Source organism: Macaca fascicularis, chromosome 13, assembly GCF_037993035.2.
Source record: "Macaca fascicularis isolate 582-1 chromosome 13, T2T-MFA8v1.1".
Taxonomy (NCBI): domain Eukaryota; kingdom Metazoa; phylum Chordata; class Mammalia; order Primates; family Cercopithecidae; genus Macaca; species Macaca fascicularis.
Window position 1 is genome coordinate 41,246,344 of NC_088387.1, and position 15,652 is coordinate 41,261,995.

The 15,652-nt window shown below is 40.3% G+C and overlaps 2 protein-coding genes across 8 annotated transcripts in view; one reads left to right on the forward strand and one right to left on the reverse strand.

Annotated features, from left to right (window-relative positions):
* Positions 1 to 15,652, reverse strand: part of CTNNA2 (catenin alpha 2) — a 1,160,134-nt gene that overhangs the window by 141,924 nt on the left and 1,002,558 nt on the right. The window lies entirely within an intron of this gene.
* On the forward strand, positions 11,679 to 12,275 carry LOC102139649 (leydig cell tumor 10 kDa protein homolog). Its single transcript, XM_005575463.5, has one exon. The coding sequence runs from the start codon at positions 11,685 to 11,687 to the stop codon at positions 11,982 to 11,984; it is 300 nt and encodes a 99-aa protein (XP_005575520.2). The 5' UTR covers positions 11,679 to 11,684; the 3' UTR covers positions 11,985 to 12,275.

Sequence of the window (15,652 nt, forward strand, 5' to 3'; positions counted from 1 at the left end):
TTGGTAACCATGAACCTCTTCTTTTATCTTCTATACACGGCCCAGAAGCTCATCAGAGAAGGCCCATCCCATTTTTCCTCATTCAAACTATTTGCAGCAACATAGTCTGAAAGTTTATCTTTTAAACCTACACAGCCAGAGTCTCAGCCATGGAATTATTACCATTTTTCTTTGAAGTTTTATTTTTATATCTGCTTTTGTGAACTATCCAGCACATAAGTTTCCATGCCCTATATTCCTTTTCTTTGCAATTATGAACTCCAAGAAGTTATGGCCATATTTTTCCAAGACTATTTATTTGTATATTTTTAAAATATCTACATTACCTAACAGATGAGAATTCAATCCAGAGCAAAAGTCACCATTATTGTTTTTCACATACTTTTTTTTTTTGGAGACAGAGTTTTGCTCTGTTGCCCAGGCTGGAGTGCAGTGGTGTGATCTCAGCTCACTGCAACCTTTACCTCCTGGGTTCAAGTGATTCTCCTGCCACAGCCTCCCAAGTAGCTGGGATCATAGGTGCCCACCACTATGCCTGGCTAATTTTTGTATTTTTAGTAGAGATGGGGTTCACCATGTTGGTCAGGCTGGACTTGAACTCCTGACCTCAGGTGATCTGCCCACCTCGGCTGCCCAAAGTGCTGGGATTACAGACATGAGCCACTATGCCTGACTCTCCTACATTCTTTTAACAGAGTGATTTTGTAAAATCATTCTAGACTATAGGAGATGCTGTACTTCTAAAAGATACAGATATGCAGTTGGTATATGGAAAAGTAGAAATATCCTATCACTATTAAATTTGACCTTGGACACAATTCTGTAATTTTTAGTAGCATTACAGTACTCTATTCTCTACTATATTATGTAAACTATAGAAAACAAATGACTTCAAATCTCCTTTTAATTTTCACTCAGATTTTTTTAGTATGTCCCTATCTTGAGATTCAAGGATTTTGACAATGATATATATTCTGTCAATATACTATGCCACCACTTCATGTAATAAAATAGTCTTGGCCTACTAATGTGTTAAGAAAGCAATAAGAGTACCATCTGTTTTGAGAGGCACTCTCTACACTGGAGAAGAAGTTGTATGAGATACAACAAGCATGCTTTGAACTCACCTATAACCATGACAGACAATGCTAACAATCCCAACATGTTGCTCACAGTACCTAGAGGTAGCCTCACAGTTGTTTTAGATAAAGGCTTCAAAGCTTCCAACCCATAAAACTGATGTTGGTAGACAAGGTAAAAATCATCCTGGAAAAATATCTCTAATATCTTGCCATCTCTAAAACTCTCATTATGCTTTCGAATTCTTTACAATTCTGCCTTAGGTTGACCCAAGTAGATGCATACTGAGGATTCACATATAGTTCAGCAGGCGTAAAAAGGTAGGGATGAATATTGCAGGAATTTTATTAGTCTACTTCCCAGAGAATGACTGGATACCCAAAGCAAAAACTTTGGCTCTCTAAAGTTGCTCACAATTCTTTGCAATTGTTTTATAATTTGCCACCAAAGCCTTCCCTTCCCTGAGAGATGATATTAAAGTGCAAGAACCCTGGGAAGGGCAACACAGTGTCTCTTCGCTAACAAAGATAAATAACCAAGAGCAGAGTCATTACTGTGAGTGAATGTGATAAAAAACACATAAGCCAGAATCTTCTGCTATGGATACAGAGAATGTAATGTGGAACAAGGGGTAGAGGACACACGTGACCTTTAGCAGCAGTCAGTCTATTCCAGGATTATAGATTCTACTGTTTTATTTTATAACTTTCACGTCACAAGGATCCTATACTCTTTCCCTGAACCCTAAAAGTTATACCTTTTCAGGTTTCTTGCCTGAAAGTTGATTATTTTCAATGGCAAATGCCACTATAACTAACGATCATCAATAAATTGCAGAGAATATGACCAATTTTTTCAGCATATATTCAAAAGCACAAACTAAAGTCAATACATCCCCTTGAGAGTTGACCCAGGAAACCGTTGGCATGTATGATATATCAAGGTGAAGGTATGGTGATTGCTGAGTTGGGTCTTGAAGAATGAATGGGAAGACTTCATCAGATGTATTTAGAATCTGACAGGCAGATCAGAAAGGGTGGAATACAAGGTGGAAGATGGTCTCAGTTGAGACGGGTGGCAGATAATCAATAAGGAGACTTCAGATAACAGTATATTTCAAGTGAAAGATGATGAGGTCTGAAGCAAGAGGGCATATAGAGAAGGAAGCAGCTTCACGAGATAATCAGAAGAACATCTCCACAGGTAGTAATCATCAACATAATGTACTCTGTATGGTGTTTTGTGGGTTTTGTTTGGTGATAAAAATCAATGAATGACTAGGCAGACTAAAAAAGTCTAAGTATACCAAGGAATTCATTTTTGAAAGTTAACAGGGAGATACTGAATTCGTAAGCTAATTTTCTTTATTAAATATCTATTGTATGCCATAAACTACACAAACTGCTGCAGGCTACTAAAATTAATAGATCATAGGCATTGCCCTATATAGGAGAAGAAGTATATGCCGGTCAACAAACATAATAAAGGATGAGGTACAATGAGAGTAGAACAGAGGAAGCTGTTATTTCTGTCCTGAGAATTTCTACAGGGGGATACTGCTTCTCAGGCCTGAATATCTGTGGCCCTTTAACCAATGTAATGTGACAGTGGAGCAAAGAATGGATCTGAGGATAGGAGCCCTGGGTTCCAGTTCAAGCTCTATTACCTTATTACTAATGTGTGGAGACAAGGACTGTCCCATTTGGTCCAGCATGTACTGTAGGTTACCTGTCAATAAGCTAGCTAGGACTGATGACAACCATTATCTCAGCAGGGAGGAACCACATCTTCCCTGGGTGGAAGAAGGGTCCTGGGTTCCTCCTTCTCTCATTGGTAGTACTGTGCTGAACTTGGCTTCCCAAGAACCCAGGGACCCCAAGGTTTTCAGGTGCCAAGCAGCTGGCATTTCCTAGCACTCTCTTAGAAGGTCTTTCACATTTATACCATAAGAGCATCAGCAGGACAATTTCTTGTCCATAGAGTATTACTTCATGGTGTGTCAGCATTGTCCTGGCCTCAGTGTACCTCTCTGAGGGATAATGAGGGATTAGGGGACTGAAAAGCTCCTCTTGCTGAACCTTGGCTGGTAAATGTTCCTGTTAAACCCAGACCGCCGCACTTTTCAACACCAAGCAACATGCAGCAAATCACTTGCCTTCCCTGAGCCTCAAGTTTCTGCATCTGTAGAATGAAGAAAATAAAGAACTTCACCACACACTTCACAAGGTAGTAATAAATATTCAAAGAGTACTTTGTAAATTGAAATATGCTATACCCACGTGAGGGGTTATTTTTATCACAAAAGAGTGAATATCCTCCTGAGCACAGACTCTGCTTTTGGCACCTAAACCTTCTGTTTACCACACATTGCTGCTTGGTTTGATCCACAGATAATTAGAGGTGGATTAGATGCATCTATGCAATAACATGGAAAAATAACAAAGATAAAAATAAAGATCAGAGAAATGAAAAAGAAGAATGATAAAATGAAGATGTGTCACCCATGTGCATTTTGAATCACAGTCTGGGCCAAGCTTCCTAGCCTGCAAAGTCTAGGGGAGACCATGTCAGATGTACACCTGCCAGAAATAGTAGGAAAGAAGCATATCAATTCCTCAGGGAAACATGGCTTCATGGAGGGAACTCTGTATGAGAAGGTCAGTGATCTCCTTCACTACCTAAAGACAATCAACACAATCTCAAGTTTGTTTTTTTTTAGCATAAACCCCATAGCACAGTTCAAGGAAATTTATTCATAAAGGACCTAGCACACATGGTCTGATAACAGTTGATCCAGAGATAAAATATAGACTAGAGAGAGTTCATATGTTGTAGGGTAAAGCTATGGATTCCTTAAAAAACAACAAGAACAACAATAACTTTAAGATCCACTTGTTTATCATATTTTTTTTTTTTGAGACAAAGTCTGGCTCTGTTGCCCAGGCTGGAGTACAATGTGAGATCTGGGCTCACAGAAACCTCTATCTCCTGGGTTCAAGCTGTTCTTGTGCCTCAGCCTCCTGAGTAGCTGGGATTACAGGTGTGTGCCACCACACCTAGGTAATTTTTTTTTTTTTTTTTTGTATTTTTAGTAGAGACAGGGTTTCACCATGTTACCCAGGCTGGTCTTGAACTCCTGGCCTCAAGTGATCTTTCCATTTCCATTTCTTTCCTTGGCCTCCCAAAGTGCTGGAATTATGGGCATGAGCCACTGTATCCAGCCCCATTTGTTTATTCTTTAGAAAGCTTCTAGAAAGTACCCAGCTCACATTTAACCAGCAAGTATAAAAGTTGGGAGCTAACCAAGATATCATCTAGTGCCAACCCAGTTTAATGAGAGTAAAACTGAGGCCACCCAGTAGGAAATGTCTTCTCTAAAGTGACAAAGGCTTCATTTTTAGGACTGATCCCAGGTCTGGGCCTCTCCAGGATGCAGTGAAGTGCCTGTCTCGCCAACTCTGAGCAATCAGAGTGCTTAATTTCCCTACACAGGACTCAATGCTCATTAATCACCCATCAATGCCAGCTGAGTCTCCCTACCTTGACAGCAAGCTGTTTGACTCAAATTTGTTTCCATCTTCATAACCCTTAGCCCAAAGATGGAAGCACTCAGTAAGTGCTTAATAATGCCTGCATAATAGATTGAGCATAGTAATATTATACATTGAGCATTTTCTATTTCAATTTAGAGACCCAGTCTAAGTGCTAAATTCGAGTCTTATTCCTCAGTTCCTGGCAGTGAACAACCCAACTGGAGGAAAGTAATGACATTTCCTACAAAATAGATTATGTGAATACCAGGGCCAAGAGATACTTTATAATAAAATTTCAGCCACAGTAAAGAAAAAATTAGCACTTTTACCTTCACTTCCTTCTCTTATAGGTCAAAGGTGTTACACAAATATAAAATTATAAGATTAGTAAATGTGTCAGAGATTTTTTTCTTGAAACATTAAGGTGAATTTAGCAGGCAAAGTAGTTTTATATTATGAGAACTCAAATATAGGTAAGAAAATCAAGCTATGTGGGGAGCATGTCACTTTTCATATAACTAATAACTACCAGTATTGAATATACTATTCTCAAAAAAAGTAAAAGGGATAAATGAAAGAGTTGCCTAGAAGATGATGATGGTGATGATGGTGGTGGTAGTGGTAAAGAGTTAAGATACATCTGTCACTTGCTAAGTACTTTACATGTATTTCCACATTTAATTCGTACTGCAACCCTATGAAGTACAAATTATTGTTATCTACATTTACAGATGAGGAGATTGGGGAACGAAATCGTTAAATTGCCACAGTACCCTAACAAGTATCTGATTCAGGATTCCACCTCTTGGAGTTTGTCTGAGAAATGCAACTTTCAGGGCTAAACTCTTTCATAACAATAATCACTAACATATATTGAACACCTGAGATGTGCCAAATACTCTTTCATGCTTTTCCGTGTATTCATAGGTGTGATCTTTGCAATACTAGTATTCTCACCCCCTATCTTACAGAGAAGGAAGTTTGCGAAGGTCACATAGGTAGTTCTTAAAGAGTCACACTGGGGCAGTTGGCTTCTGCACTCATTTTATAAGTGGCATGCTCTATTCCTTTCCATGAAAGGAAAACAAGTACAGAAGCTGTGCTTTTAACTCTTGTCCATCCCTCCCACGCTAGACCTGCTTATGACTTCCTCATTGCTAGCCTGAATTACTTCAACAGCCTCCTCACTGGCCTCCTGCCTTCAGACTTGTCCCACTTAATCTATTTCCTCCACACAGCATTTAAGGTAGACTCTAATAAGAACCCACCTGAAAAGCAGTTCTATCTTTAACTCTGCCCTGACTAAAACCCTTCAGCTGTTTGCCACTGCCCACAGCAAACTCCTTTAAACTGCCCAATTTAAATTCTTTTTAATTGCCCAACAAGCCATTGTGACCTATGTAGACCTTATTCCCTCTTTGACCTCACCTCCCTACACTCCCTTTCTCACTTCCCCACAGGTCATCCTCTAACAGCTCTGAATTGTTTGAAGTTCCCCACTAACACTATTTTTTGCCTGCCTGGGCTTATCTTCTCACTGGTCTTCCTGTGTGGAACCTATTTCCCCATGACCATCTTCCGTTTTGTCTCACTTCTACCAATCCTTTAACGAATCAGCTCAAGCGAGTCAGCTCAAGTGCTGCCTCCTCCAGGAAGCCTCCTCAACTCCTCTTACCAGTAACTGCTACTAATAGTTGGCTGATTCCATTGGTCATTCAAGTGGTCTTGCAGCCCACTAGTAACCACTGATGCTTCCACACTAACTTCCTCAGAAAATGGCTCATGCACTGTATCTGTAAAATCACGCTGAGTCTTTTGAAGACTCTTTGTTTCCAAAGTGTTTTCAGGTGTATACTAATAATAAAGCTGAAGCTGATGTTGTTGTAACTTTTTTGGGAATACGTGACATCTAGTAAAAACTAAACAGAACTATAAATTGCCTAGCTGATGAAAATCCTCCACATATCCCTTGAGGCTGCTTTACAGATCTTTTATAACTGGCTCAAACAGCTGCAGCATTCTCAAAAAAGGTATAGCACTTACAGTTAACTTTTTAACTAACTTTAATAGCAAGAATAGCTAAAGAAAGCAAGCACCTGGAAATTCTCATATCCAAGTACATCTGTGGGGAAGGAAGTGAGTTAACAAGATATCTGCAAAGTTGAGCTATTGCATGTTATATAAAAAATGGAAATGTACATGAGGGTTACTGGACGTTGGGAACAACTTGAAATGTCTTTCTCCATATTGGAAGTATACATATGCCCACTGTTATGGGACTTTAGATATCACCCCTAATTCATGTTCCCCGTCATCCACTACACTACTGATAGAAACCATAGCGTTCAATGTAAGAAGGACATAGGCTTTCAGTTTTGAGAAAAGTGGACAGTTGTTGATATGCATCATCTCAGTTTACACTTTGTTACTAATGGCACACCCATGTAAGAGACCAAGGCCGACTTAAAGAATATGTAAATTAATTAGGTTTTAATTATTTTAAAATTAGATAAGATCTTGACACAAGGTATGTTAGTTACTCACTCCAAGTTACTTGCTTCCCAGATGTGAGAAGAGAAATGCCTCTATTCAACCCAGGAGATAAGCTGAGTCCTGGGGCGACAGCTTTATATAAATTATCAAGAACACTTTCTTCCTGACTTTCACAATCCAAATTCTACCTGCCTTCAGGTGCCAATTCAAACTTCATGTCATCAGGAAATTTGAGCCAACCCTGATGCTTCCTTTATTTATTCATTTATTCATTCATTCATTCTTATTCTACAATATGAACATACGATGCTCCCTTTTTAGCCCGGGGCTAAGACGTAATCTTCTGCTTAGCCATTAGCCTCCATAAGGCATGCCACCGAGGGCAAGCCATGAGAAAGGACCCAGTGCTCTGCTGGGTGTGTGTGTGGGACATCTAGGAGCGCCAGCACCTGCAGTTCATCGTCTCAGTAAAGTTCTGAGATGCTTCATGACCTCGTATTTCTTAAAAGGGAAAATATCTTTCCTGACTGGAACCTTTAAGCCAATCCAAGTATCAGAGTGCAGATGGTTCTTGGAAGGTGAGCCACAGGCCATACGTTTAAAAAGCTGGCATTCATTATGCATTGACCCTAGGTCAGGCAGTGATTAAGAACTTCTGTGTATACCTCCACTGAATCTCCATCACAACTCCCAGAACTAAGTGTGATTACAATTCCATTTTACTGGTAAGGCATAAAGGAGACCTACTGCGAGTTCCCCACCCAAGGCCCTTCAGGTTCCATGTGGTAGAGTCTACATTTGAAGCCAGAAGACTGTCCTTGGTCTCCCTGGCTTCATTCCTGTTGTAGACAAAATTCTAAGATGACCCCAAGGTTCCTGCACTCTGGTGTACATTCCCTGTATAATCCCCTCCCCTAGAGTGTGGAAGGGATTCATGAATACTATGAGATTGTCATTCCCATGTTTAGGTTACTAATTAGTTTACTTTGGTTTAGCAAAAGAGATTATCCTGGGAGAGCCTAGCCTAATCTATGGAGCCCTTTCAAAAGATGGTCAAGCATTAAAGTCATGCTCTCCTAATAAATTTAAAAGCTCCCTCTACAGTAGAGAGAATCATGTGGCAAGGAACATCGGGTGGGGGCAAAGAGTAGCCCCTGGCTAATGGCCGGCAAGAAAGTGAAAATATCCATTCTATAATCTCAAGCTACTGAATTCTGCCAACAACCACAGGAGCTTGGAAGAAAACACTGAGCTCCTCAGAGGAATAAAAACTGGCCAACACCTTGATTTAACCCTGGTGAGGCCCTGGGCAGACAACCTATCTAAACCATGCTCAGAATTCTGACCCATACGAACTTTGAGATAATAAATTTTATGTTGTTATACACCACCAAATTTACAGTAATTTGAGCTGTAGTAATTTCTGCAAAAAATAGCAATGGAAAAACTAATACCATTCCCCTAACTTTCCTTCCATCCAGTTCTAACTCAGCTCCTGAACCTTGGCTCAGCATTCTCTTTTCAGTTCAGCCCCTTCCACTTGGCCTTGAAGACTATTTCCTAGACTCCAAACTCGGCTTGGAAGCTCAGGGCTCAGTTCAGCCACTATCTGGTTCTTTCTCCAGCTTCCCTGATCCTCTTTCCAGGCTCTGGACCCAATCTGGCACTGACCTGTTTGGCCTGAGCTTCCCTTTTTTATGGGGCATTCCAAGCTTGAAACACATGATTGGGTGCAGGACTTTCTAAACAATATTAATCAAGCTCCATAATAAAGACCCATTAGAAACCTAAAGCACTGAATTAGATCTCTAAGAGCCATTAAAAATTCGTTTTTCAAGAGGGAATTTGGCACAGAGCTGCAAAAAGAACAAAGGGGTATAGATTTGATTTTGGGCTCCCTGTCTCTCACTTCATATGAATTAGGTCTAGTTGGTATATTTCAGAGCAAGATATTTTTCAAAACAGAGGCTGTACTGCTAATAAATAAATAAAAGTCTGGCAACCATTGGTGTCATAAAAGTGTAGCACTAGCATTGTCTACTGTGTGATTGTGAGGAAAACATCTAAGCTATGTAAGCTTCAGTCCATTCTTCTCTGAAATTAATAGGTGGGACAAAATGATCTCTAAAACTCCCTCCAGCAATAATATCCTATGATTGAAAGATTTTTAAAGCCTAACGTTTTGCAATTGGTAGAATTTCTTTCTTTTATTTTTACTTGTTTTTCTTTTTGAGACAGGTCTTGGTTCGTCATACAGGTTGGAGTGCAGTAGCACCATCATGGCTCAGTGCAGCCTCCACCTCCCAGACTCAAGCAATCCTCCCATCACAGCCACCTTAGTAGCTGAGACTACAGTTGCATGCCTCCATGCCTTGCAAATTTAAAAAAAAATTTTGGAGCGACAAGGAGGTCTTGTTATGTTGCTTACACTGGTCTCAAATTTCTGGCCTCAAGTTATCTTCCAGCCTCAGTCTCCCAAAGTGCTTGGATTACAGGCATAAGCCTCCATGCCCTGCCACAGTTGGTAGAATCTCTTGATCTGAAAGAAGCTTAAGCTAATGAATGACTCAGGAAGAAGGTTCTCACCCCAGCCAAGACCAAAGAGGGTCATGTCTTTCTATTTGGCTACCTGGGTCCCAGAAAGGCCATTTGTCTTCCTTTAAAAACCACAAGGGTACACATGGAGGGTTTTGGCTGAGAGATGCAGAGGGTAGCCTGGATCCTGACCAAATGATGAGCTGCCTGACAGAGCCTGCTGACCACTAACTGCCAGATATCCTAGGATCAGGGAATGCAGTAGAGAAACTAAAACCAGCTTTGAGGAGGAGGAAAGAACACAGAATAATAATTGTAGGTCAGGAGCTTAATTTGGAAAAAATGAAAATAAAAGCAGTGCTTTCTTGTAATTTGTCTTTGTCTTTAGACTTCCTTGAAGAATATTCTTCCAAGGGTGTGTGAAAAGAGGGCCTGCATTGTGGGCAGGCTGAGTGGGCAGGTGCATCTGCAGAGAGGACTCTGGGAAGAAGAAGGACTTTCTGTTTCCACAAATAAGCATACCATAAGTATTTCTCTGTTGCCAGGAATCATTTGAAATTAGGTTAAATCCCATTATTTTGCTGAGAAGTAAGCTTGAAAATTAAAATCTTCCTGGAGGAGAAAAGTCAAAAACTAAGATTTAAGTGACTTATGGTGAAAAAGTTCCAAATATCAAATTTTATAGAAAGCAGATGTGTGTGAGAAGGAGCACTGCTGATTTAATGCGTGTATATTTAGGGATCGTGCTATTTACTCTAGGCCAGGTTTTTCTATTTGCTGGCAAATAGCAGGGTAAGGATTCAATCCTAGGTCTCCCTGAGTCCACAGCCATGTTTTCCTTTCTACTACTCTTCCAAAGGACCCCAGAATAGAGTGTGTTATAACAAACTGGGAGAGTTTTACAGAAACCAACGTCCAGAAAAATTTTCCAATCTTGAGTTCAGCATTTCAGTGCACTGAACACTACTGGTACCCCATGCAACTCCCTGTAGATTCCTTTCCAAGTATGGTGTGTTCATCACCCACCTTCCATATACTTGGTACCTGCACCCCTTTAAGGATGGTCTTTTGTAACTTATGCTCCAGAGCTCCTTTCAGGATAGAGCTGAGTTCAGGTAAAAGCACACCTTTGCTTGGTTTTCCCTCCATGTCCAATTTTGCTTCCTCCACTCCCTCAGGGGTTCCTCCTGAATGAACATTCATAAGAAATCCTTTGCACCTAAGTCTTTCACTGAGCACTGTTTCATGACGAACCCAAGATACAACTTCATGAGAGAATTGTAAAGAAATGATATGGCAGCTTCCTTGTTATTTTATCTTATTTAATGAATTTCTCTTCCATTGATTCTTTAAGGAGTTTCTAACCCCAGTTCATATTGTTTATGTTATTGAGCTGGTAGAGAACTAAAGCAGTTCTCTGACCATGTCTTTCAATGTGTCACACTTAATTCTAAAGCAAATATCTAGAGGATTGGTTAATAATACAATGTCAGCTTTTCTCATTTCGGTTACCTGTTCAAAAGAATATGGCTCTATCTTTCAGAAGAAAAGAGTTGCGATGATACATTTTTGATTGTGCAGGCTCAAGTTATTCTCTTTCTGAGATGGTGAAAGCATCCTGACTGCTTCACATAATGGGACATATACTGGTCTAAGCAATCAAGTGTATAAGGGATATAATCATTAAGATGTAATTGTTCCTTGTATCGGCATTATGCCAAATAAAGCAGAAATTGCAATCTTTGGACCTATTCAGTTTTCCATTAAGCAGAAGACTAAACTGAAATAGAGGGATGTGATATTTAACAAGAATCCCTGTCTGGCTCAAGAGATTCATTACATTTGAATTCATCTTAGAAATAAGGAATCAAAGTGAACCTGACCAAGTATATAGACATTCACTCCTCTTACCTGTAAATCAATCAATCAATCAATAAGAAGAAAAACAGCAATCTAATCTTGTCAGAAAATAAGCCTCCTGGAGGAGAGATAATGAGCTTGAAGCTTTAATGAAAAATAGCCTATGAAAATAAATGAGGGATCATGGCGCAGGGGCAGCGCAAGTTCCAGGCGCACAAGCCCGCAAAGAGCAAGACAGCAGCGGCGGCATCTGAAAAGAATCGGGGCCTGAGAAAAGGCGGTCGTGTTATCGCTCCCAAGAAGGCGCGCGTCGTGCAGCAGCAAAAGCTCAAGAAGAACCTAGAAGTCGGGATCCGGAAGAAGATCGAACACGATGTGGTGATGAAAGCCAGCAGCAGCCTGCCCGAGAAGCTGGCCCTGCTGAAGGTCCCGGCCAAGAAGAATGGGGCGGCTGCCGCCATCTCCTCCAGGACACCTTCCTGAGGACGCTGGCCCCAGCGCAGGCCAACACCCCACCCCCTACCTCCATGTGGGAGCTTACAAGTGATCCCACAGGCTGCACTGGGAGGAAGAGGACCCCATCCCCCAGCACTGGGCTTCACCTAGAACTTGAGTGGAGGCCAAGGGTGCTGAGAACCCAGCAATGACCAGGAAGATACAGTCACCAGCTTCATCTGTCCCCATGCCCCTTCCCAGGTCCTGCCTCCACAGGTTTAACCCAGAACAATAAACCCGGCTTTGTCATCAAAAATAAAAATAAAAATAAAAATAAAGAAAATAATGAAACAAAAAAAATGTATATTGCAGAACAAAGTTCCTGAAGTCTATAGGGCTGCCACGTTGCACAACTTGAGGCAATGATCTGTGCACCTCTACCCAGTACCCACTGAATCTAGGACCCTTTGTACATTTTGTAAGGAAGATGGGGAGGGAGAGAGAAAGTGGGAAAAGGAAGTACAAGGCACAATTGCAAAAAGCTATCTTCAAAAGTTTGAATGTATTCCGCTGCACACTACTCTCCAATCTCTGAACGACAGATAATTTTTCAAAGTCCTCTTTCTCTCTGGATCATTGAAGTATTATGTAAAGAAATTCAAATTGGGTATTGGATCATCCATTAATGCTTGGCAAATGACAGGCACTTAACTGATGTTTGCTGGGTCAATGAATATATGGGTAAAGAAATGGATGGAAAGATGGGTAGGTGGATGGGTGGATAGATGAATGAATGAGTGGATGGATAATAGATGGATGGGTAAATGAATGAATGAATAAATGGATGGTGGATCATGGCAGGGAGTTGTTAAAAGAAGCAGCAGGAGGAAGAGTTTTGAGAACAAAATAAAAAGAGTAAACTTTTATTCTGCATTTTTGTGGATCCCATTCTCAGAGAGCTTCTGTCTTTTTTATCTCTGTACTCTTTCTTTTTTATATATTAAAAAGTATCTACTTATTTATTCTTCTGGGCTGCATAATATGGCTAAATACTATGATTTGTAAATATACTCTTCTATTTTGGAAAAATTTTAGTCATATTCCATTCTTCTACTACATAAACATTTTTTGCATTTGGATTTTTCCTATAATAAGTATTTAAGACTTACATGGCAAGGATTTGTGTGTTTTTAACAATCTAAAGCTGAGTTCCTTTTATGTTTTAACCTTTTTTGTTGTAGAACATTTCAAACATACACAAAAGTAAAAAGAAAAGCATAGTGAATCCCCACGCAGCCATCTTGCGGTTTCAATATCAACATTTTGCTGATCTTTTTTTTTTTTTTTGAGATGGAGTCTCACTTTGTCACCCAGATTAGAGTGCAGTGGCATGATCTCAGCTCACTGCAGCCTCTGCCTTCCAGGTTCAAGCAATTCTCCTGTCTCAGTCTTCCCAGTAACTGGAATTACAGACACTCACTACCACGCCTGCCTGAGTTTTGTAATTTTAATAGACAAGGTTTTGCCATGTTGGCCAGGCCAGTCTCAAACTCCTGACCTCAGGTGATCCTTCCACCTCAGCCTCCCAAAGTGCTGGGATTACAGGAATGAGCCACCACACCTGGCCATGCTAATTTTGTTTTAATTAGCTATAGCTCCTTTAAAAAAAAAAAAAAATTCAGGCCAATGATACTATGAAGCAACCACACAAACAAGTCTGCACTCTTTCTAATCAAACATGCTTTCAAGAGAGGAACTGATAACTCATTCCCATGAAAATATGAACATTTAAAAAAAAACCTGAATAATGTACAAACAAAGCAGAATCTTGAGCATACATCCACTAAGTTCACTGCAGCATAGATACAGCACATCACCAGGGGGCACCATTCACATAGAATAACATGAGAGCTGTACGCCTTCAGAATGATAAAATATGGTGGCTTGGTTTATATAATAGTTTGAGAAATACCAGGTAACTCCTTTCCCGGCTTACTTCCACTTTTATAGGGGCCAGAGGAATCATTACATAAATACGGAATGTTGGCCATCAATAAAGGGACAGAGTAGGGAAATATTATGGAGACAGCCCTTCCTAACGCTCTTGAAAAATTGCCCCACATAGACTTGTCTCAATCTATGAACAGGGCAATTGAGAAATCACGTTACTTACTGGTTGATAGACACCTTTATTTTAAGTGCATCTGGGTTATATGTGAGTGCAAACTGACTGCCTTGAATGATTGGGAGGGTATTATTTTATGCTGTGAATTTATCTACCTCACAGAGCTGTAAATATAGCTCCATAAGTCAGAAGCCAATTAATCAAAACCCGACTATTTAGCAAGAAAAGTGTTACATATTCCAATCCAGCACCCCCAAATATATTAGGGATGATGTGAAAAACAGGAATTCAAACATATTAAGAAATCGGTAAAAATGTTTTCCAATTTAAGAGAGAGATGGGGCATGGAATGCTGAATGCTGGCAGGAATGCCAGGGTGGCCTTTGTGATGCCCCTTTATCTGAGCAAGATACACTTGGGTGGGAAAACAATGTGAAATTTTTACTGGATGGTCTTTTCTTCTTCCCCTAAGCATATAAAAAAGCATCTTCATGTGTTCACTCTAAATAAGCAATATGCTGAAAGGGTCTTTTAGAATGTACATTTGGGAGAAAGGTGAGGGCAGCATGGAAATAAAGGAACATTCAAGATCAAGGTACTCTTTGTTAAGGAAATACATATGAGATTACAATTGGCCTTAAGAAAATCATTATAAGGACACATAAAAGAAGGGTGAAACAATAGCATTCAGTCAGTCACAGGTTATTACACAAAATAATTGCTCCGCTAAATCAGTAATAGCTCAGCTAGGCTCATCTAGAACGTCATGTAGGCCACGGCAATGACCAACTATAAAGGGGCTCCCACTGGTTTTGTGCAAGTCTACACTAATGGGAGTGGGAGGGAAATCTTTCGTTAGTTACTTGAACAAAGACAACTTGGGGTGTGGTTGTGCACAGACTGCTTTTTGTTGTTGTTGTTTGTTTGCTGTTTATTAGCTAAGAGACTTGATACCCTGTTCCTGGAAATTAGAATTGCATTTATTTTTTATTGTTGGATAACAAATAAATAGAAATATAGTGGCTTACAGCAACCCACATTTATTATCTCAGTTTCCATGGCTAGGAGTTCAGCATAGAGTAGGTGGGCTCTGGGCACACGGTTTCATGAGGTTGAAATTAAAGTGTCAGCCAGGGTCTGATCTCATCTGAGTCCTCTTCCAAGCTCACTGGTTGTTGGCAGAATTCAGTTCCTTGCAGTTACGGGATGAAGGTTCCCACTTTCTTGCTGGCAATCCATCAAGTGCCATGCTCAGTATTTAGAGGCCTCCCACTGTTCCCTCCCCTGTGACCTTCTCCACACATGCCAGTTTGCTCCTTTAAGGCCAGGAGGAGAGTTTCTCTCTGTTGGTTAAGATGGAGTTTAATATAATGTCACATAAACAAGGCAGTGACAATTCCATCATATTCATGAGCCCTGCCAACACCAATGGAAGGCATTATACAGGGTGTGTAGACCAGGGGACAGAAATCTTGGGGGCTATCTGAGAAGTCTGCTTACCATCAGCAGTACACTATGCAGAAGAGTATTCATCTTCTGCAATAGGGAATTCTACGTGATCTAGTCCCATAAGAACAGTCAAAGCATTTAG